The sequence below is a fragment of the Blastomyces dermatitidis genome (genome assembly GCF_000003525.1).
Source record: "Blastomyces dermatitidis ER-3 genomic scaffold supercont1.5, whole genome shotgun sequence".
Classification (NCBI taxonomy): Eukaryota; Fungi; Ascomycota; class Eurotiomycetes; order Onygenales; family Ajellomycetaceae; genus Blastomyces; species Blastomyces dermatitidis.
Genome location: NW_025544778.1, coordinates 5,059,366 through 5,081,883, shown reverse-complemented (window position 1 = coordinate 5,081,883; position 22,518 = coordinate 5,059,366). Strand labels below are relative to the sequence as shown.

Sequence of the window (22,518 nt, the reverse complement as noted above, 5' to 3'; positions counted from 1 at the left end):
GTGTCAGTTTGAAGAGAAGATGTTCTTATTGAAGAAGTATATATAGTGTCATGAGTTATTCTATCTTAATCAACTAATATCTTCAGATCTAAGAGCTGATGTTCTCAGTTCATTCAGTGTGTATCTGTCACATCAGATAATATATCTTATTCTTATTATAAGAGAGCATCTGTCATCAAGTTCTGACTACTGAGGCAGTAGTGTATTGTAAAATGAAAGCAGCTTAGAAACTCAGACTATCATATCTGTTATTCAGTGAGTTTATAGATAGTCATAAAGTATTTAAGATTCTTATAATCTATGATTATCTCAAATTCAGAGATACTTTAGAGTTCAGAGTTTCATTCTTTTAAACAGTGTATGATCATGAGAAGTTTCTTGTTATAGATCTCATAATTGTATTCAGTGAGACTCAGTTTCTTAGATATGAAGATATATAATTGTAGAATATTTTCATTATTATAGTATAATATCACTTCTTCTGTTATATAGTTAGAGAAATTGATCTCAATAACTATCTCATGATCAGAATCAAATATTATCAGTAGAAAGATATTAATGAACATCTTCTTCATCTATATAAATACAGCTTTGATATTTACTAATCATTGAAATACTAAGTCTTTCTTAGTGAGATCTGTAAGTGATCTCATGATATCTGAGAAGTTTTGTATAAATTACTGATAGAAGTTAGCAAATCTGATAAAGCTTCATACATCTTTCACAGTGCACAGAGTCTCTTATTTAAGAATAGCAGAGATCTTCTCAGAATTCATTCTGATCTTCTTATCAGCTTCTATGATAAAATCTAAGTACTTAGTACTCTTAACTTTAAAATCATACTTATCAATATTAATTAATAGTTCTGCTTCTCATAGTTATTGTAATACTCTTTGTATATACTCTTAATATTTCTTTCTGAATTCATCAGTGAAGATGAGAATGTTATCTAGATAAGCAGATACAAATTTATCAAGAAAGTCTTGAAATACTCAGTTAATATACTTCTGTGTAAGGGGTCTACGCCGAATAGATCAGTATAATATTGATAGGTCTTATATAACAAAGATAAAAACACTAGAGAAGGAAAGAAAGAGAAGGTGTAAGAATCAGCAATTGAGATGGATATTTATATGTGTATGTGATGATGTACGCGGTGAAGCTTCAGAGTGGAAGAATATATGCGTGTTCATAGCAGCTGAGAATCAGTGATCAAGAATGGCTGAGAATCAGAGTGACGATCGAGAATGGCTGAGAATTGAAGTGTACATAGAATCTGTGAAGTGTAATGAAATAGTCTATATGATTGATCAGAGTGGCGGCCGAGAATCGGCGATTGAGAATGGCTGAGAATCAGAGTGTATGTGAAATCTGTGAAGTGTAATGAAATAGTCTATATGATTGATTGAGTGTAGCCTGCTACATTAGTCTTCTCTTTTCAGAAGCAGTTCTCATCAGTCAAGAGCTGCTGTTTCAGATAACATGGAACTCAGAGTCTGATCAGTTGAGAAGAGATTGAATTGATAATGATGCGGCGGTTCAGTGTGAAGTATTTGATAAGAGAATACACTGAAGATTATGATATCTTACAACTGAAGATTTTATCATTGTCTAGTGACTTCTCTTTAAATTATTATTATTCAATCTCTTCAAGCTTCTGTTTACAAATTTGAATAGAAGCTAATCTTTTTCCTATTTTATCAGAGCATTCTTATAGTTATCTTCTGAATCTTTCTTCACTGCAATGTGGTTGGCATGGACAGACACTGATTCATTCTTTAAATGAGAAGACACTGATCTTTCTCTTGAGTATGAAGACACATAGGTTAATCAGCAGTTGAAAGTAATATGTTCTGATTAATTACAGTTGATGTATACTTCTTGTTGACATTAATCAGTGACTTCTTCAGAAGTGATTTCAGAGACTCAGAAGCCTGTTTAAATGGCAGAAACTCTTGCTTGTGTATAGACATTTGAATCTATTCAGTTCATGATATCTGCATCATGATTGTTCTTCAGTGTGAGTGTATGAGTGACTGAGTTATCTGTCAGTACAGGTGTATAAGTGGCTGAGTTATTTGTCAGTGCTGGTGTATAAGTGACTGAGTTATTTATCAGTGCTGATGTATAAGTCACTGAGGTGTAATGTCTTCTACCACTGTTCTGTATATTCTTGAGCTTGGTAAGATGATCATTCATTGTTCAGAGCTATGTGCAGAAGTCTTTATAAGTCTGATCTTCATCTGTACTTACAAGAGTCTGTAAGAGTTTGAAAGTTAATATCTTCTTGAGTATACTAATCTTCATTCAATTCTCTCAAGATTGATCACCTGCTTCTGAAATCTTGATGTTGAAGTCAGAGATGAATGTTATAAGAGAAATGTTTCTCTGTTAGATACTCTGTAATCAATCTAATACTTTCTGTTGCATAGCAGTGTCTTGAAACAGAATATCAATATATCTCATGATATTATCAGATGTTTACAACACTGATTCATATACTTTCATTCATGAATGAAACTTCTGTTTTACATGATTCTTCAATCATTCATTGATATATTAATCTTGATTAATTAATGAACTGATGATATCTTTATCTACACTCAGTTTTATAAGCATTTTCATTCTTCATGATGAGTAGAGAGTGAGGTTGAAAGTATTAAAATATATAGAAGTATCTAAGCATTCTTTCAGTACTTTTATATTCAGTTCTATAGATGCTAGAATCATATAAGTTAATCATTAAATCTCTTTATATTGAAGTTATTAAGTTGCATACATATCAGCTATTTATTATTGTTATAGTTTTAACATTGCTTAGAGTCACTGTGACATTATATCTATACTCATGTTCAAGAGTATCATATTATTGTTAGACATGATTATATCAATTATCAGATGTATGAGAATGTATAATATCTGTGAAATCTGAAGAAGTGTAATTATATTCTCATACATCTGAGTGTCAGAACTCTCAGATCTTTCACTGACATTCTCTTATAAGATTTTATTCTCTTTGTAAAATCTTGTTACAGAGTCAGAGTGACTGATAAGCAAGCTTCTATCTAAGAACTTAATGTCTACTTAACTGTTTAACTGTTTCTCTATTTCTTACACATTGTTACATATTCAGATATCTCTGAATGAATAATCATTTCTGATGAGAATACAATGTGTGAATAATTGTTTTCTAATAAGAAGATGATGAGTGTTTTTATAGTATAAGAGACCTATGCTGAATAGATCAGTATAATATTAATAGATCTTATATAACAAAGATAAAAACACTAGAGAAGGAAAGAAAGAGAAGATGCAAGAATCAGTGATCAAGATGAATATTTATATGTGTATATAATGATGTACACAGTGAAGCTTCAGAGCGGAAGAATATATACACATTTGTAGCAGCTGAGAATCAGTGATTGAGAATGACTGAGAATCGGAGTGATAATTAAGAATGACTGAGGATCAGAGTGTACATAGAATCTGTGAAGTGTAATGAAATAGTCTATATGATTGATCGGGGTGGCGGCCGAGGATCGGCGATCGAGAATGGCCGAGGATAGAAGCGTATGTGAAATCTGTGAAGTGTAACAGAATAGTCTATATGATTGATTGAGCGCAGCCCGCCACATTCTGAAATATACTGAGAGTATTGATCAGTTCAAAGAGTATGAATACTTATTCAAAGAGACTATATCATGTTCAGAATACTATAAGTCACTTATTTTCTTCAGTAATACAGATCTTGTGAAATGCAGTAATGACATCTAACTTTGTAAATTATTAAGCTTGTTCAATATGAGCTAGTATTTTATTGATAAGAGATAAAGAATAATAGTCTTTCTTCATTAATCTATTCAATTCTCAATAATTCACACAGAACTGAAGTTCTTTATCTGATTTCTTTGTAAAGAGAATAGAGGCTGCAGTAGAAGAGTTACTAATATATATAAATCTCTTATTTAACAGATTATTAAGTGTCTTTCAAAGAAGAAGAAGTTTATCTTGAAATATATTATAAAGAGAGTCTTATAATAGTTCAAAGTTCTTATCATTCTTTTTCTCTAACTTGATACTGTGATTCACTTCAGAACCTTGTAAGAGAGATATGTTTATAATATTATCTTATTAAAAGATATCTAGATATTCATGATATTATTAAGAGAGTTTTATACAAGAATCTGTTATTATAACACAGAATAACTTTTCTAGAGTCTTTTTAATATCAGTCAGACTGATGAAATAGATTGATATATAATTCTGCTATCAGTGATTCTTTCAGTAACTTCTTTTTCTAAGCATTTTATAGGTGTTGACAGAGATCTGTGTCAGATTCATAGTCTTATAAATGTCATTCTTATGAACTCTATCTTTGTTAGGTGTGACGGGCTGCGCTTGATCAATTATATAGACTATTTCATTACACTTCACAGATTTCAACCACTTCATTCTTGAATGCGTACACTCCGATTCTCGGCCATTCTCAATTGCCGATTCTCAGCCGCCATGAACGCGTACACTCTGATTCTTGGCCATTCTCAATCGCCGATCCTCGGCCGCTATGAATGCGTGTATATTCTTCCACTCTGAAGCTTCACTGCATACATCATTATATACATGTATAAATATTTATCTCAATCACTGATTCTCACACTTTCTCTTTCTTTTCTTCTTTAATATTTTTATCTTTATTAAATAAGATCTATCAATATAATACTGATCTATTCAGTGTAGATCTCTTACACTATAAAAACATTCATTATCTTCTTATTAGAAAATAATTATTCATATATTATCTTCTTATTAGAAATAATTATTTATTAAGAGATATCTGAATATATAATAATATATAAGAAAGAGAAAACACAGTTAAGTGAATACTGAGTTCTCAGATAGAAGCTTATTTATCAGTCACTCTGACTCTGTAATAAAGATTTTATAAGAGAATGTCAGTAAAAGATCTGAGAGTTCTAACACTCAGATATATGAAAATATGATTACACTTCTTCAGATTTCACAGATATTATACATTCAATGATTAATATAATTATATCTAATAATAATATAAAACTCTTGAATGTAAGTATAGACACAATATCACAGTGACTTTAAATAATATTAAAATTATAATAATAATAAATAGCTAATATATATGCAACTTAACAACTTCAATATAAAGAGATTTAATAATTAACTCATATAATTTCAACATCTACAGAATTAAATATAAAAGCACTGAAAGAATACTTAGATACTTCTGTATATTTTAATACTTTCAATCTCACTCTCTACTCATTATAAAGAATGAAAATGCTCATGAAACTGAATGTAGATGAAGATTTCATTAATTCATTAATTAATTAAGATTGATATATCAATGAATAATTGAAGAATTATATAAAATAGAAGTTTTATTCATGAATAAAAGCATGTGAATCAGTATTGTAAACATCTGATAATATTATTAAATATCTTGATATTCTGTTTCAAGACACTACTATACAATAGAAAGTATTAAATTAATTACAGAGTATCTGACAGAGAAACACTTCTCTTACAACATTCATTTCTGACTTTGACATCAAGATCTTAGAAGTAGATGATTAATCTTGAGAGAATTAAATGAAGATTAACATGCTTAAGAAGACATTAACTTTCAAACTCTTACAGACTTTCATAAGTATAAATGAAGACTTAACTTATGAAGGTTTCTACACACAGCTTCAGACATTGAATGACTATCTTATCAAGCTCAAGAGTATACAGAACAGTGATAGAAGATATTACACTTATATATCTATGTTAAGAAATAACTCAGTCACTTATACACCTGCACTGAAGAATAATGATGCAGATGTTATAAACTGAATAGATTTAAATATCTATATATAAGCAAGAGTTTCTACTGTCTGAACAGACTTCTGAGTTTCTGAGATCACTTCTGAAGAAGTCACTGATCAATATTAATATAAAGTATGTATTAACTGTAACTGATTAGAATATATTACTTTCAACTGCTGATTAATCTATGTATCTTCATACTTAAGAGAAAGATCAGTGTCTGTTCATATCAATCACATTGTAGTGAAGAAAGATTCAGAAGATAACTATAAAAATATCTCAATGAAACAGAGAAAAGATTAGCTTCTGTTCAAATTTATAAATAGAAGCTTAAAGAGATCAGATAATAATAATTTGAAGAGAAGATGATAATGAATGTAATTCTTATATCTACTATAATTGATAATATATATAATATGAAAGCTATGATAGACAGTGATCTATGTCACTATATAATAATAAAATCTTCAGTCATAAGATATTATAATCTTCAGTGTATTCTCTTATTAAAACTCTGACTTCTTACAGAATTTAATAATTTAAAAGACATTTGTATCTGTTACATGATAAAGCTGATCATAGATGTGAAAGAACATCAATATGAAGTTAGTTTCATTATATAATGAGTGCAAACATCTTTTAAGTTATTAAATTCTGCAAGAAGTCAAGATTTTAATAAGAGAATACACTGAAGGTTATAATGTCTTATAACTGAAGATTTAATCATTGTATAGTAATATAGACTGCTGTCTATCATGATCTTCATATTATACATGTTATTAATCACAGTAGATATAAGAATTGCATTTATTGTTATTTTCTCTTTAAATTATTATTATCTGATCTTTTCAAGCTTCTGTTTATAAATTTGAATAGAAGCTAATGTTTTCCCTGTTTCACTGAGACATTCTCATAGTTATTCTCTGAATCTTTCTCTAATATAATATGATTAGTGTGAACAGACACTGATCTTTCTCTCAAGTGTGAAGATATATAGATTAATCAGCAGTTGAAAGTAATGTATTCTGATCAGTTATAGTTAATATACACTTCATATTAATGTTAATCAGTGACTTCTTTGAAAGTGATTTCAGAGACTTGAAAGCCTGTTTAAACAGTGAAAACTCTTGCTTATACATAGATATTTGAATCTATTTAGTTCATGACCTCTGTATCATTGTTCTTCAGTGTAAGTGTATAAGTGACTGAGATGTAACATCTTCTGCCACTGTTCTGTATACTCTTGAGCTTGATAAGATAGTCATTCAATGTCTGAAACTGTGTATAGAAACCTTTATAAGTTGAGTCTTTATTTACACTTATGAGAATCTATAAGAGTTTGAAAGTTAATATCTTCTTGAGCATACTAATCTTCATTTAATCTTTTCAAGATTGATTATCTGCTTCTAAGATCTTGATGTCAAAGTTAGAAATAAATATTATAAGAGAAATGTTTCTCTGTTAGATACTCTGTAATCAATCTAATACTTTCTGTTATATAACAGTGTCTCAGAACAGAATATTAAGATATTTGATAATATTATCAGATGTTTACAATACTGATTTATATACTTTTATTTATGAATGAAACTTCTATTTCATGCAATTCTTCAATCATTTATTGATATATTAATTTTAATTAATTAATAAACTGATGAAATCTTCATCTATATTCAGTTTTATAAGTATTTTCATTCTTTATAATGAGTAGAGAGTGAGATCAGAAGTATTAAAATATGTAAAAGTATTTAAGCATTCTTTCAGCACTTTTATATTTAATTCTGTAGATGTTGAAATTATATGAGTTAATTATTAAATCTCTTTATATTAAAGTTGTTAAGTTATATACATATCTGCTATCTATTACTATTGTAATTTCAATATTACTCAGAGTCACTGTGACATCATATCTATACTTATATTTGAGAATTTCATATTATCATTAGATATAATTATATCAATTGTTAGATATATAATTGTATTCTTATTTATCTAAGTATTAGAACTCTCAGATCTTTCACTGATATTCTTTTATAAAATCTTTATTATGAGATCAGAGTGACTGATGAGTAAGCTTCTATTTAAGAACTCAGTATTCACTTAACTGTGTTTTCTCTTTCTTATATATTGATACATGTTCAGATATCTCTCAATAAATAATCATTTCTGATAAGAATATAATGCATGAATAATCATTTTCTAATAAGAAAACAATGAATATTTTTATAGTATAAGAGATCTACACTGAATAGATCAGTATTATATTGATAGATCTTATTTAACAAAGATAAAAATATTAAAGAAGAAAAGAAAGAGAAAGTACAAGAATCAGTAATCAAGATAAATATTTATACATGTATATGATAGTATACACAGTGGAGCTTCAGAGTGAAAGAATATATACGCGTTTGTAGTGACTGAGAATCAGTGATCGAGAATGGCCGAGAATTAAAGCGTACATGAAATCTGTGAAGTGTAACAGAATAGTCTATATGATTGATCAGACGCAGCCCGACACATTCTCTTTCAATCTGACTCTAAGACTATTGTATAATGCACAGTGTATTATAATATACTCAGAATTCTCATTTGTATTGCAGAATGAGTATTCTATTGAGTCAAATCTATCATCAAATCTTTGTATATAAGATTTGAAATAGCCATGTTCTAGTTTCAGCTGTATTATAGATGAGAATATTTTCTTTTTACATTTAATTAAACAAGATTTTCACTTGACTTTTCTTTCAAATCTTGAATAATATATACTTTTCTTTTATTTCTGTCAGCTTTCATTTCACTTATTTAAATAAGATTCTTTTTATTTTTCTCTTTATAAAAGATCAGAATATAATTTTTTGAATAGATCTGCTTAATTCTGCACTCTTTTTTACAGCTGAATTAGTTAATTCATTATCATGAATATTTATATAAGCAGAAACTCAGTGTAGATAAATTATTAACTTTAATATTCTTCTCTTTTGAATTTTTAAAACAGAGTTTAAAATCAGTTCAAGATTCATTTGATCATTATAAATCTGACTATTTCTAAGTCTTTTTAAAGTAGCTTGACTATCAGAGAATATTCATATCTCTTTTAAACTATTTTCTCTTTTATAAGATTTTATTTCAATGAGTTTGAAAGCTTTCTGTGGCGGGCTGCGCCTGATCAATTATATAGACTATTCTGTTACACTTCACAGATTTCACATATGCTTCAATTCTCGGCCATTCTCAATCGCCGATCCTCGGCCGCCACTTCAATCAATTATATAGACTATTCTGTTACACTTCACAGATTCAGTGTACACTTCAATTCTCAGTCATTCTCAATCACTGATTCTCAGCTGCTATGAACATGTGTATATTCTTCTGTCTCAAAGCTTCACCGTGTACACCATCACATACATGTATAAATATTTATCTTGATCACTGATTCTCACACTTTCTCTTTCTTTTCTTCTTTAGTGTTTTTATCTTTGTTATATAAGACCTATCAATATTATACTGATCTATTCAGTGTAGACCTCTTACACTATAAAAATGTTCATTATCTTCTTATTAGAAAATGATTATTCACACATTATCTTCTCATCAGAAATGATTATTTATCAAGAGATATTCAAACATGTAATGATGTGTAAGAAAGAGAAAAAACAGTTAAGTGAACACTGAGTTCTCAGATAGTTCTTAGATAGAAGCTTATTCATCAGTCACTCTGATCTTATAATAAAATCTTATAAAGAGAGTAAGATCTTATAAGAGAATATCAGTGAAAGATCTGAGAGTTCTGACACTCAGATGTATAAGATATTCATATAATTACACATTTGATAATTGATACAATCATGTCTAATAATAATATGAAACTCTCAAATGTGAGTATAGACACGATGTCACAGTGATTTTAAACAATGTTGAAACTACAATAACAATAAATAGCTGATATGCATGCAACTCAACAACTTCAATATGAAGAGATTCAATAATTAATTTATACAATTTCAACATCTACAGAATCAAATATAAAAGCACTGAAAGAATGCTTAGATACTTCTATATATTTCAATACTTTTAATCTCACTCTCTACTCATCATGAAGAATGAAAATGCTCACAAAACTGAGTATAGATGAAGATGTTATCAGTTCATTAATCAATCAAGATTGATATATCAATGAATGATTGAAAGATCACATGAAACAGAAGTTTTATTCATGAATGAAAGTATGTAAATCAGTGTTATGAATATCTGACAACATCATAAGACATCTTGATATTTTATTTCAAGACACTACTATGTAATAGAAAGTATTAGATTGATTACAGAGTATCTGATAGAGAAATATTTCTCTTATAACATTTATCTCTGACTTTGACATCAAGATTCTAGAAGCAGGTGATTAATCTTGAAAGAATTAAATGAAGATTAGCATGCTTAAGAAGGTATTAACTTTCAAACTCTTACAGACTCTTATAAGTATAAATGAAGACTTAACTTATGAAGATTTCTGCACACAGCTTCAGATATTGAATGATCATCTTATCAAGCTCAAGAGTATACAGAATAGTGACAGAAGATATTACATTCACACACATGTATTGATGAATAACTCAGCCACTTATACACCTGGCCTGATAAATAACTCAGTCACTTATACATCTACATTGAAGAATAATGATGCTGATGTCATGAACTGAATAGATTTAAATATCTATGCATAAGAAAGAGTTTCTACTGTTTGAACAGACTTTTAAGTCTCTGAGATCACTTCTGAAGAAGTCACTGATTGATATTAATAAGAAGTATGCATTAACTGTAACTAATCAGAACATATTACTTTCAACTACTAATTAATCTATGTGTCTTCACACTCAAGAGAAAGATCAGTATCTTTTTAATTGAGAGAAAGATCAGTATCTTCTTATTTAAGAGAAAGATTAAAGAATGAATCAGTGTCTGTCCGCGTCAATCACATTGCAGTGAAGAAAGATTCAGAAGATAACTATGAGAATGCTCAGATGAAACAGAGAAAAGATTAACTTCTTTTCAAATTTGTAAACAGAAGCTTGAAGAGGTTGAACAATAATAATTTGAAGAGAAAATAACAATGAATGCAATTCTTGTATCTACTGTGATTGATAATAATGAAAGTCATAATAGACAGCAGTCTATACTACTATACAATGATAAAATCTTCAGTTGTAAGACAATATAATCTTCAGTGTATTCTCTCATCAAATACTTCACACTGAACTCTCACAGTCCGATTCAGATCACTGATAATATCTTATGAAATGAGTCAGCTATAATCAACTGACCTGAACTCTGAGTTCTGCATTATTCAAAACAGTAGCTCTTAATCAATGAGAACTGCTTCTGAAAAGAGAGAGTTGATGTGATGAGCTGCATCTGATCAATCATATAGACTATTCTGTTACACTTCACAGATTTCACATATACTCTGATTCTCGGTCATTCTCAATCACTGATTCTCAGCCGCCACCCTGATCAATTATATAGACTATTTCATTACACTTCACAGATTCAGTGTACACTTCAATTCTCAGTCATTCTCAATCACTGATTCTCAGTCACTATAAATGTGTGTATATTCTTCCACTCTGAAGCTCCACTGCGTACATCATCACATACACATATAAATATTTATCTTGATCACTGATTCTTGTACTTTCTCTTTCTTTTCTTCTTTAGTGTTTTTATCTTTGTTATATAAGATCTATCAATATTATACTGATCTATTCAGCATAGACCTCTTACACTTTCACTGTTATAAATAGTTCAGTATCAAAGACTTCAGATTCACAGTCTAGATTTCAGAAATCTGAGATAAAATTAATATTATCTTTAGTATAAGCAATGTCTGTATCTAATCTATTGAAATTCTCATTTTTTGAGTTATCTGAATAAATTAGAATAGAGTCTTTTATATTAATTGTAGAAGTTCTCTTCAAATACTGTTCATATTCTTTCTCTTTAGATAGTTCACTTATTTGTAAGTCTATAAGAGATTCAAGCTTTTCTCTTCAGAGAGATAACTTCTCATAATTAACTTTTTCAACATTTAAAGAAGAAAATTGATTTTTAATTAGAGAATATGATCTGTACAGTTGAGAAGACATTTTCTTTGAAGAATTATTTTCATTTCAATTAAGAAATCTATTTCAATTCAGTTCATTTTCAGAGTTAATTGATGAAAATGAAGAAGAGACTCTTTCTCTGATTATATAATTTAAGCTTATCTTTATAACTCTCAGAGCATAGTTTATACAGATCTTTTCAAATCTAATAGTAGAAGAAGAAATTGAAGCTTCAATTTTCATTGCTTTAATAGAAGATGATTTGAATGCTCTCAGAATTCTTCTCAAGACTCTGTTTTACAGACTTTAAAAGAGTTCAGTGAAATTCTCTTGATTATTTCATCAAACTTGAACTTCATAATCAGCTACTGATGTAATACAGACTATATATAACTGTCTCATAGTCTGGAAGAATAGATCTCTCTCTGTATTTAATAGTCTTTCTGTCTTGACAGTTCTTTGTTGAATATGATATTTAAAATTCAACTTGAAGTTTAATCATACTTCTAATTATTTGATATTTACACTGAGTTTAATCTCTCTATTTAAAAGAGTTAGAGATAGTTCTTTCTCATTGAATTTAGAAAAGAAATGAATTAACTCAGTTTTATTCATATTAAATTGAATTTAATTGATATCTGCTCTAATAAAGATTTTCTTTACAGCTTCTTCAATCACTTTTAAATTCTCTTTGATAGTTTTTAAGCTGTAGACTAGATTAATATCATTCATATGACTCAGAGATTACACTATTCTCATATTTCTATTTTTGAATAGATATGCAGTGTATATTGTAAATAAAATGAGTGAGATTGAAGATTCTTATAATACTTCTATTTTTATCTCAGTCTTGTCTTATTTCATTTCATCAAAGAAAAGTTGTATAATTCTTTTAGATATAAAACAGTTAACATATTTTATTAGAGAAAGTGACAGTTTTAACATCTTTAATATCTGAATTAACTTTGACTTTGAAACATAATTAAATACTTCATTTATATCAATAAAAACTGCAGTTGAGATCAGATCTTCATACTTTGCTATTTGAATATTATGAACAACTGAGAGAATAGTGTTAATTACAGAACACTGTTTTCTATCTCTCATTTATTCACTGAATAAAACATAATTACTGATAGAGCTTATAAAAGATAGTTGAGTAGCTATTATCTTTTCTAAAATCTTTTCTAGACAGTTCAATAGAGATATTACTCTATATAACTTGAAAATTGAAGTTTTTCTATTAGATTTTATAAGAATCACTTCAGTAGCTTCTCTCCAGCATTCAGAATGATATTCATTTTTCAAGAGATTGAAAAAGAGCTCAAAATATTCATTCTTTAAGTAGAAGTATGTATTTTGAATAATTAAGTAATTAATTGAATCAGGCCCTGCAGCTATCTTAACTGAACTTGAGAACATAGCTGACTCTAATTTATCTTGAGTAAGATCAGATCATTCTCAGTCATTTTCATTAATATAGTTAAGAAGTGATATATTCTCTTTCTCTGAATCTGAATCTGATGAGTTTTGAAAGAGAGTTCTTATAAAAGCTTGATATTTTTTCTCAACAGAGTTTGCTGTATATAATTCATTCTGAAACTCATATTTTAAGGTTGAAAGTTTTGCTACACTTCTTGTTTTAGTATAGTTAAAAGCTTTAAAAACTTCTTTTTCTTATACTTCTTCAAGAAATTTATTTCAGTAGTCTGTTTTAGCTTTTTTAATATCTGAAAAATATTCATTTCTGACAGCTTTAAACTCTTTATCAGAAATTATATCATTCTTTCAATTTCTTCTAGCAGTAGTCAATTGTTTTCTTTTAGATATAATATTCTCATTTTATCAAGGTTTTGAATACTCAAAAGACTTTCTCTTTGAAATATTATCTTTAACACTTACTAGAATAATAGATGTAATGAGCTTCACTCTATTCTTAAGCATTTCATTTGAGATATCTTGACCAGGATTTCAATATAGCTCACTCTGTCTTTCAGATTTTAACAGTTTTATACTTTCTTCAACTGTCTTTCAGTCAGCTTTTTCAAATTTTCTATCTATTTATTTAATATGTCTATCTTTAAAACTTTATTCTCTTTTCTTTTATCATGATATTTTCAAATGATTTCAAAGTATTAGAAGATGTTAAAATACTGTAATTTATAAACAGTTTTTATATTCTGAGCTGCAATTTTCTGATTTTGCATATTTAAAATTGATAAATGTATAATAGTTAACTCTATAGATATTAGAAAAACTCTGAGAACTAAAAGTTCTCAGATAAATATTATAGTCTCTAACTATATACATCTATATAGACTAACTGCTGAGATTATGAATTTCATATTTAATTTCATTTAATCTGATCTTATACATTTCTTAGTATGAATTTCACTGAGACTAATTATTAAAAAAACATGTAAAGTAATTATATATCAGATCTTAAAATGAGATCATGACTTTGAAAAAATAAGAAAGTGATCTCATTTAATTTCATTTAATCTCATTCTTAACATAAAGTTACTATTTTTAGACATTTTAAGATTTTTTTTAGACTACTTTTAATTTTTTAAAAAGTAATGCTTTTTGATAACACTTAAATGAGATTTAAAGTCATTTAAAGCAATAAAAATAATTTAAATTAAGAAGTGAAAATCATGATCTTATTTAAAAAATATAATAAAAGTAGACAGTAAGTTTCATTGAGACAGTATAAAACTACTATCTAATGTTAAAACTATGTAATAAGATTAATTAAATTAATAATAAAACTATTAAATATTCTGATTCTGATCTCAGACATAATCACATTATCAGTCTATATCTATAATTAAAGAATAATAATAATAATAATAATAATTAAGATTTTTAAAAATATAAAATTATCTTTATAGATTAACTATTATATTTATTAGATTTAAACTTAATTAAATCTATATAAAATCTTATAAAGTAGTGAATATAAGAGAATTATAAAGATAAGAAGAATCTTTTTTATACTATACTTTAATAAGTGATTAGAGCTATCTGAAATACTATAATAGAGAAGTAATTATAAGAACTTATAATAAAGATATCAGCTTACTATCAGACTGTTATATAGATAGATAATAGCTATACTGAATATTAATATAATTCTATGTTAATTCTATGTATTCTGCTTTATAATGAAAAACACACTCAAACTTGAGAATGCCATGGATTCCCTCAGAATGAATGTTAGAATGCCACTAAAATATTAAAGTAGCACTAATGAAAACACCGGGACATACCTGTGTACAAGTAATCATCAACAATTGCTCTGAGCACATGACTTGGTGATAAAAGTAGTTTAACTACCTAGGTAGTGTCATGCCGGATTACTTAGGCAATATGCTGCACAGGGTCTGAGCGTGCTGAGATAAGTCAAAGCTTTCCATTCAAGCTAACCTCACGAGCGTACGCATACGATCACGCTTAAAGAGAGCTTCGACGCAGGCGGTTGTGGATAGTGCACAGTTTATAGAGAAGTAATGGCATGCTATTCCAGCATTCCTTACCTTTGAAAGTGATACTGTGAGCGGAGTGCTCACTCATTCGGAACAGCCCAAATCAGCCGCTTAGCAAGCAGCTTTTAATTTTTGCATAGTTACGACGACAACCTAAGGTAGGCCCTAGCAACGCAAGCCAGCATGAGAGTCTTGCTCCCTCGCCTGCCTGAAGAACTGGCCGTGACTATCTCACGCCAATGGCCATGGAGAGAGCTCCAAATCCGACAACTCGCGTGCCTGTTAAGTGTTAGTCTCCGTCTACGAACAAAATAAAAATGCCACCTAGTCCTAGACTGAACAGCTAACTAGCTCTGTTTGTATATCTCATAGCCCGATCTTCCATCTCCGCCAGCCATCATAGTCCACGGTCCCCGGGGTTCGGGGAAGTCAAGCATCCTAAACGCATTGCTAACTGCGTATAACGAACTTCCGCCAGTGGGTACGCGATCTAGTAGTGACAGCGAAGAGTTAGATGTTAATGGAGATGGAGATGGAAGCCGCTGCGCTATACTACCTTACGCCGTCGTGAAGTGCGCGGAGTGTATAACCGTGCGACATCTACTGGGCAGAATTGTGGCAGTTGTTATATCAGGCGCATGTGCGTCAGCTTCGTTCCCGGACGAGGATGCGCGGCGGCGTTTTACGGAAGGTATCCGCGCCAGAGCTAGGTGTGACCATATCAGTTCGCTGCCGGGCGTGCTCAGGGACGTTTTGGATAGCGCTGGGTGTGAAAAATTCGTCCTAGTTATGGATGGTGTGGATGGTTTAAGGGAAGGGGGCCAGATGCTCTTTGCTGCTCTGGGGAGATTGGCTGAATTGGTATGTTAGCAGTGTACCTTTTTTTTTTTTTGCCGTGAATGATTTTTCCTCACACTCGTTGTAGGTCCCATCAATATGTGTGGTATTCGTCATGAGATCTTCTCCACGACCACTTTTGCTGCAAGTTGCCGGAATTCCCCATATTTATCATCCCCCATATTCGCGGAACGAGGCCATTTCGATACTTGCGGCCTCCCAGCTACCTAAATTACCCGGATTACCTACAGATACCGCAATGAGAATATATCCACCTTTCATATCAACTGTCTATGACTCTCTCATTGGACCAACCGCCAGTACCATTCCAATTTTCCAATCTGCGTGCGAGAAACTCTGGCCGCGGTTTGTTTCTCCAATAACCAACAACGAAAAGCCTCCGGGATTGAACCCCAGTGCTCAGTGGGACTTTTCTCGACTCCTTGTTAGAAATAGGGCTTTATTCCAACACCAGGGTGAAGAGGTGCTGGTCCATCGCATCACTACGAATGAAACACTTATTTTGGCAAACAACGCAACAACTGTTGCTTCGTCTGTCCCCCTCTCATCATCTCCATTTCCCTCGCTCCCCTACCTCCCAACTTTAGTCCTCACCTCAGCTTTCCTGGCAGCCCACATCCCGCCCCGGCTCGACACGATCTTCTTCTCGAAATTCTCCTCGTCCTCTCTTTCCGCCCGCAACAAGCGTGCCCACCATCGCAGACGCCTAAAAGTTCTCTCCCAAGCACAAGCCCAAGAGCAAGACCTAGACACCGCAGAAGCCGCAGCAGCTACGCCGTCAAAATCCCCGGGCGCCAGAAGACGTAAATCAAAACATACAAAGATCACAAAATCAGCCCTCTCCTCCGCGCTAGCATCATCATCCTCATCCGGCAATACTGGCGCAGGTTTCATAAACCCGCGACCGTTCCCCCTCGAACGCCTCCTCGCCATCTACCGCGCCATCGACCCAAACCCACCCGCCGCACCGACTGCGAGCAAACCCATCGCTGACACGATATATCCAGAGCTAGCCACGCTGCAGCGGTTACGCCTCCTTGTACCTGCCTCGTCGGCAGCGGGCGTAGACGGCGCAGAGAAGTGGTGTCTTAATGCGAGCGTGGCGGTTAGTTCTAACTCTACGGGCCCGAGCGAGTGGATTGCGGACATGGCGAGGGAGATTGGGGTTGAGGTTGGAGAGTATTTGGCTGGAGGGCTAGATTGAATAGGGAGGGGAGTAGTAGAGGGGGGTATGAATTGAATTCCATTTTGGGTGATATATAATTTGGGGGCGTTTATTGGGACCATGCCATACATACATGGACGGCAGGATTAGGTGCATTTGCGTCAAAAGGTAGTCGTTCTTACTTTTCTTCCCACCTCTATACCTCAGTATTCTATTGAACAACTTGCCAACATATTTATACAATATATACAAATAGACAGGATATTCCGATATGTTTTATTATACCCATGAAGCTCCAAGTTCCGCGGCTAGGGAAGTACTTTACGATCATCCAAATTCCTCACACAGCTCTTCAACATCCTCTACTTTCATCATGGATGAAATTGAATTGCATTACATTAGTTATTCACTGTTTTCTGTCCTACAAAAGCCCAGATACCTCCGTTTCCCTTCCCTGGATGTTTAATGCATTTCACTTGGTAGCCTCCCCCGCCCTCTCCTCCTGTCCCCTTCACTCCCTAACAACCACTCCGTCGTATCCATTTGCTTATGGGCACCGCTTGCAAGCAGGCTATTGTTAAATCTCATATAAGTTTCCTGCATTTATGATGAAATGAAAATACTCCAGGATGGCTCAATTCTTACAGTATTAAATTTAACGGTAGCAAGACAGGCAAGGTCCAATAATGGGATATCTATTGTCGCGCAAAAAGATTTTTTAGCTCTACGATCCTCATGTCCACAAAAATGCGGGACGCTGAAATCTGTCAGGGGAAGGAAAATAAACGAAAGACGAAAAAAAAAAAAAGAAAAAAAAGAAAAAAAACATACTGAGGTCCGCCATTGGCGGCAGCTAGAGCGCTTATAACATTGTAGCGGGCTAGCGATTTAATGCATGCTGTAACTACAGGCGGTTCCACATCCTATAGTTACTGTAGATGATTGGTCAAAAATGTGGCTTCCATGGCTCTCTCTACTTAATCCGACTTACAAACCCAATTACACCCCGCAACGACTGCAGAGTCCTTGATCCTGTCGATATGGGCTCTCAATGGTTTGTTTGGCAGGTTTTGTTTTAACTGGTTCAAGACAGAATATATGTCGTCTCGAAAGCAGGAATCGACAGCTCTCTTTATATTATAACTACCCTTCGGACGCACCATGTCATGAACCAGGAAAGGCGGCAAAAACAGGCATGTCAATGAAGAGATAGCGCAAGTGAGCTTTCTTCCCTCCCCACCCTCTGTAGAAGTTTTGATTCCATAAAAAGAAATATCGTACGTCTAGACGACGATGCCCCCCGCAACGTTGCCAATGTCACTGAGTTGCGTTCTACACTTTGATGCGGCAGACGCAGTCTTGGGATCGACAATATGACGATAGGCGCAAGATCTTGCTCGTAACCCCAGCTTTTAGCTCTATGGCCAGAAAACACCCGCTCTAAGTTTCCCCGCAACATCTGTACTTCGCCCCTAAGCTTTTCCTTGGGCGATGATTCGTTGGCTCCATCATGGACCGGCTGGTGTGGATACCAGAATCATTTTTCGGCCAGACCGTTGTTTTGTCTCCTGTTTGGCCTGCCTGCTATCGCCAGCGATAAAAGAGATGTAGGCCCAATTGGTAATGCGACAAATGACACAAGTTCAAGAGCAATTGCAGTCCAGGATCTTTGGAGGAGTACAAAGGTCTTCTTAGAAGGTCCACATCTGGAAATGGATGCATAAACTCTTGCATTAAAGCCCTTTAGTTCATGAAACCTGTCAGCAAACTGGGCAATCAATCAATTCCCACCAGGCTGGGGGGGTGGCAGTGCTGGATAGATCTTTGGTGAAGTGGCAAGAGCTCTCTCTCTCTCTCTTTCTCTCTCTCTCTTTTTTGAGAAATATCAAACCCGGAAGTGACAAGCCGTCACGCCTCGTTGTCTTGCGTTCATGGAAATCTGTCAAAGGAGCAGATCAGCCAAATATTGCTAGTACCCGTCGAGAGGTGAGCTAGAGCTATATTCCTCATCATTGTGCATTGAAAATGCGGCACGGGGCTTACCCATTCATATCTCCTCTATCTCAAACAAACAAAAGTGAGTAGTTCTTCGTCCGCTTCCAGTCAACATCATCAGGCGCCAGGGTAGCCCAGCAGTTTGGCGAAGCTCGTCACAGTCAAGATCAGATCCACCAGTAGTTTCTGCAGTAGGCTAATCGGCGCGACCAAGACCAGCTTAGGCATGTCGCATGTCAAGGATAGGGCTTGGTTAGAGAGAATTAGTCGCCTGCAACGGGGTTCGTTCGCCTGGTGGGTATCCAAGCCCCCGGCGGGCTCCTCTGGCCGCGCGGGGAGTTAGGCTTATATCATAAACGAACGGAATCTGTGGCGGAGCTATTGTGGCGGACGTAACTATTGCTTGCGAAAACAGAATTTTCCCAGCACCCTGAAAATTAGTAGCAAAACACCACAAAAAAATTCAAAATATCTACATTTCTCTAGAATCATTCGATTAGACAATACATGTCTTTTTCAATCAAATATCATCCAAATACACATCCTTCTTACCTTTATCATCAATATGCTATCTCAACTCAGTGATTTCATTATTCATGAGATTGTATATGCCTGCTGAGATCGTGCGGAGTATTGATTGCCACCTGGCCACTGTATATTGAATTCAATGAAATCTTTGCTGCTGTGAAACACTCTGTTCAACATGTGATATAAAGTCAAAGATCACATCAGATATCTTGTCAGAATTGAAGAATTAATTAGATACTTAATTTAATGAAGATTTTGAAGCTTTTTTATATCATGTAGTTGAGAACTTCATGAGAGAAGATGATATAAAGAATATTTCAAATCAGCTTATATGCAATAGTATTATAATAACTAGAAAGATTCAGATTTCAATTCATATAACTATAATACAGATTTAAAAGTGAAAGTAGTATGAAATCTACTATTATTATTACAAATAAATAGTAAATAAAAATAATTTAAATTTTCTGCAATCTTATCTGTTACAATAAACTTTTTTTAATTTATTTTTTATATTTTAAAATATATCTATCTTGTTAATATTTATATCAAGCAACTATTTTCTTATCAGTATATATTTATAAATGATTCAATTCAAATTCTTCATTCTGAAAAATAAATTTAATATTTACTAAATCAGAAGTGTCATATCTCTGATCATGTTAGAACTAGACTGACTGCTGAGACTATGAATTTCATGTTTGATTTCATTTAATCTGATCTTATACATTTCTTAGCATGAATCTCACTGAGACTAGTTATTAAAAAAACATGTAAAGTAACTATATATAAGATCTTAAAATAAAATCATGACTTGAAAAAAATAAGAAAGTAATCTTATTTAATTTCATTTAGTCTCATTCTTCATATAAAGTTAATATTTTTAGACATTTTAAGATTTTTTTTAAACTATTTTTAATTTTTTAAAAAGTAATGCTTTTTAATAACACTTAAATAAGATTTAAAGTTATTTAAAGTAATAAAAATAATTTAAATTGAGAAGTGAAAATCATAATCTTATTTGAAAAATATAATAAGAGTAGACAGTAAGTCTCACTGAGACAGTATAAGACTACTATTTAATGTTAAAACTGTGTAATAGAATTGATTAAATTGATAATAAGACTACTAAAAAATCTGGTTCTGATCTCAGATATAATTACACAGTCAGTCTAGTCAAGACTCTGCTGCGGTTTCACATAGCTTATTACTTTTATACAGATGATTTCATTTATTCTACAGGCTGTTTAAACTGGTTTTTAATCACTCTATAATATTATTCAAATATATCATAGAAAAATCTGATTAATAAATAAGAGAATCTCACTTCTATACAAAATCAGCAGATTACTCTTTCTTAATAGTAAGATATCACTGAGATATCACTCTGATTATTCTTACTCATGAAATGAGAGAACAGTATTAGCTCATTATTTATATAGAATAACTAGATACTAACTTCTTATTAAAGAAGTCAGTGATGTGTTTTTCTTCTACTAAAATATATATAAGAGTTACTATATTTCTTATATAATCTTCTTAGTATATTAAGTATTATATCTGTGATATTCTTATAATAACTCTGTAGCTCATGAGCTCACTATTTAAGTAAGATAGTTAAGCTCACTTATATAACTTCTTAAATAACTATCTTTACATGATACTGTTAACTAGTCATTACTTTGATTCTGTTATATTATAATTTAAATTACTTAATCTGATTACAAGTTTATATCAGTCAAGCTCTATTAATAAACTAATATAGTCTTATATATCTATGCTAAGACTGACCTAATCTTACTCTCTGATAAAAACTTCACATTATTCTCTAGAGTGTATACATCTCTATCTTAGCAGAAATCTGAGATTTCTGAACCTGCTACACACTTTGACATGAGTTCTTCAACTACTTTATCACTGTCACAGCCTCTACACATCTACATCTATTATGAATGTAAGAGGCCTACGCTGAATAGATCGGTATAATATTGATAGGTCTTATATAACAAAGATAAAAATGTTAGAGAAGGAAAGAAAGAGAAAGTGTGAGAATCAGCAATCAAGGTGAATATTTATACGCATGTGTGATGGTGTATGTGGTGGAGCTTTGAAGTGGAAGAATATACACATGTTTGTAGCAGCTGAGGATCAGTGATCAGAAATGACTGAGAATCAGAGCATACACTATGCATGTTCATAGCAGCCGTGGATTGGCGATCAGAAATGGTCAAGAATCAGAGCATATACTATGTGTGTTTGTAGTAACCATGAATTGATGATCAGGAATGAAAGAACCTATGAAGTGTAATGAAATAGTCTATATGATTGATCAGGCGCAGCTCATCACATTAGTTCTCTCTTTTCAGAAGCAGTTTCTATCAGTCAAGAGCCACTGTTTCAGATAACATGAAACTCAGAGTTCAGGTCAGTTGATTATAGCTGACTCATTTCATCAGATATTATCAGCTATGACTGTGAAATCTCTCATTGAGAATATCTTTAATCTCTCACTCAAGCTCATTGTCTTCTTCTATAATGTCTG

The 22,518-nt window shown here is 32.1% G+C and overlaps 1 protein-coding gene across 2 annotated transcripts; it reads left to right on the top strand.

The window, feature by feature from the left end:
* The first annotated feature begins 15,250 nt into the window (after positions 1-15,250).
* BDCG_05604 lies at positions 15,251-19,869 on the top strand. 2 transcript variants are annotated; one of them, XM_045421294.1, is made up of 5 exons: positions 15,317-15,497; positions 15,571-15,718; positions 15,803-16,291; positions 16,356-17,621; positions 17,710-18,267. In XM_045421294.1, exons 2-4 carry the CDS (start codon positions 15,614-15,616, stop codon positions 17,490-17,492), a joined length of 1,731 nt encoding a protein of 576 aa, XP_045281321.1. In that variant the 5' UTR covers positions 15,317-15,497; positions 15,571-15,613; the 3' UTR covers positions 17,493-17,621; positions 17,710-18,267. The 2 variants fall into 2 exon arrangements, with proteins under 2 accessions (XP_045277211.1, XP_045281321.1); XM_045421293.1 differs by having other exon boundaries at positions 15,251-15,718; positions 16,356-19,869.
* Positions 19,870-22,518: the final 2,649 nt, after the last annotated feature.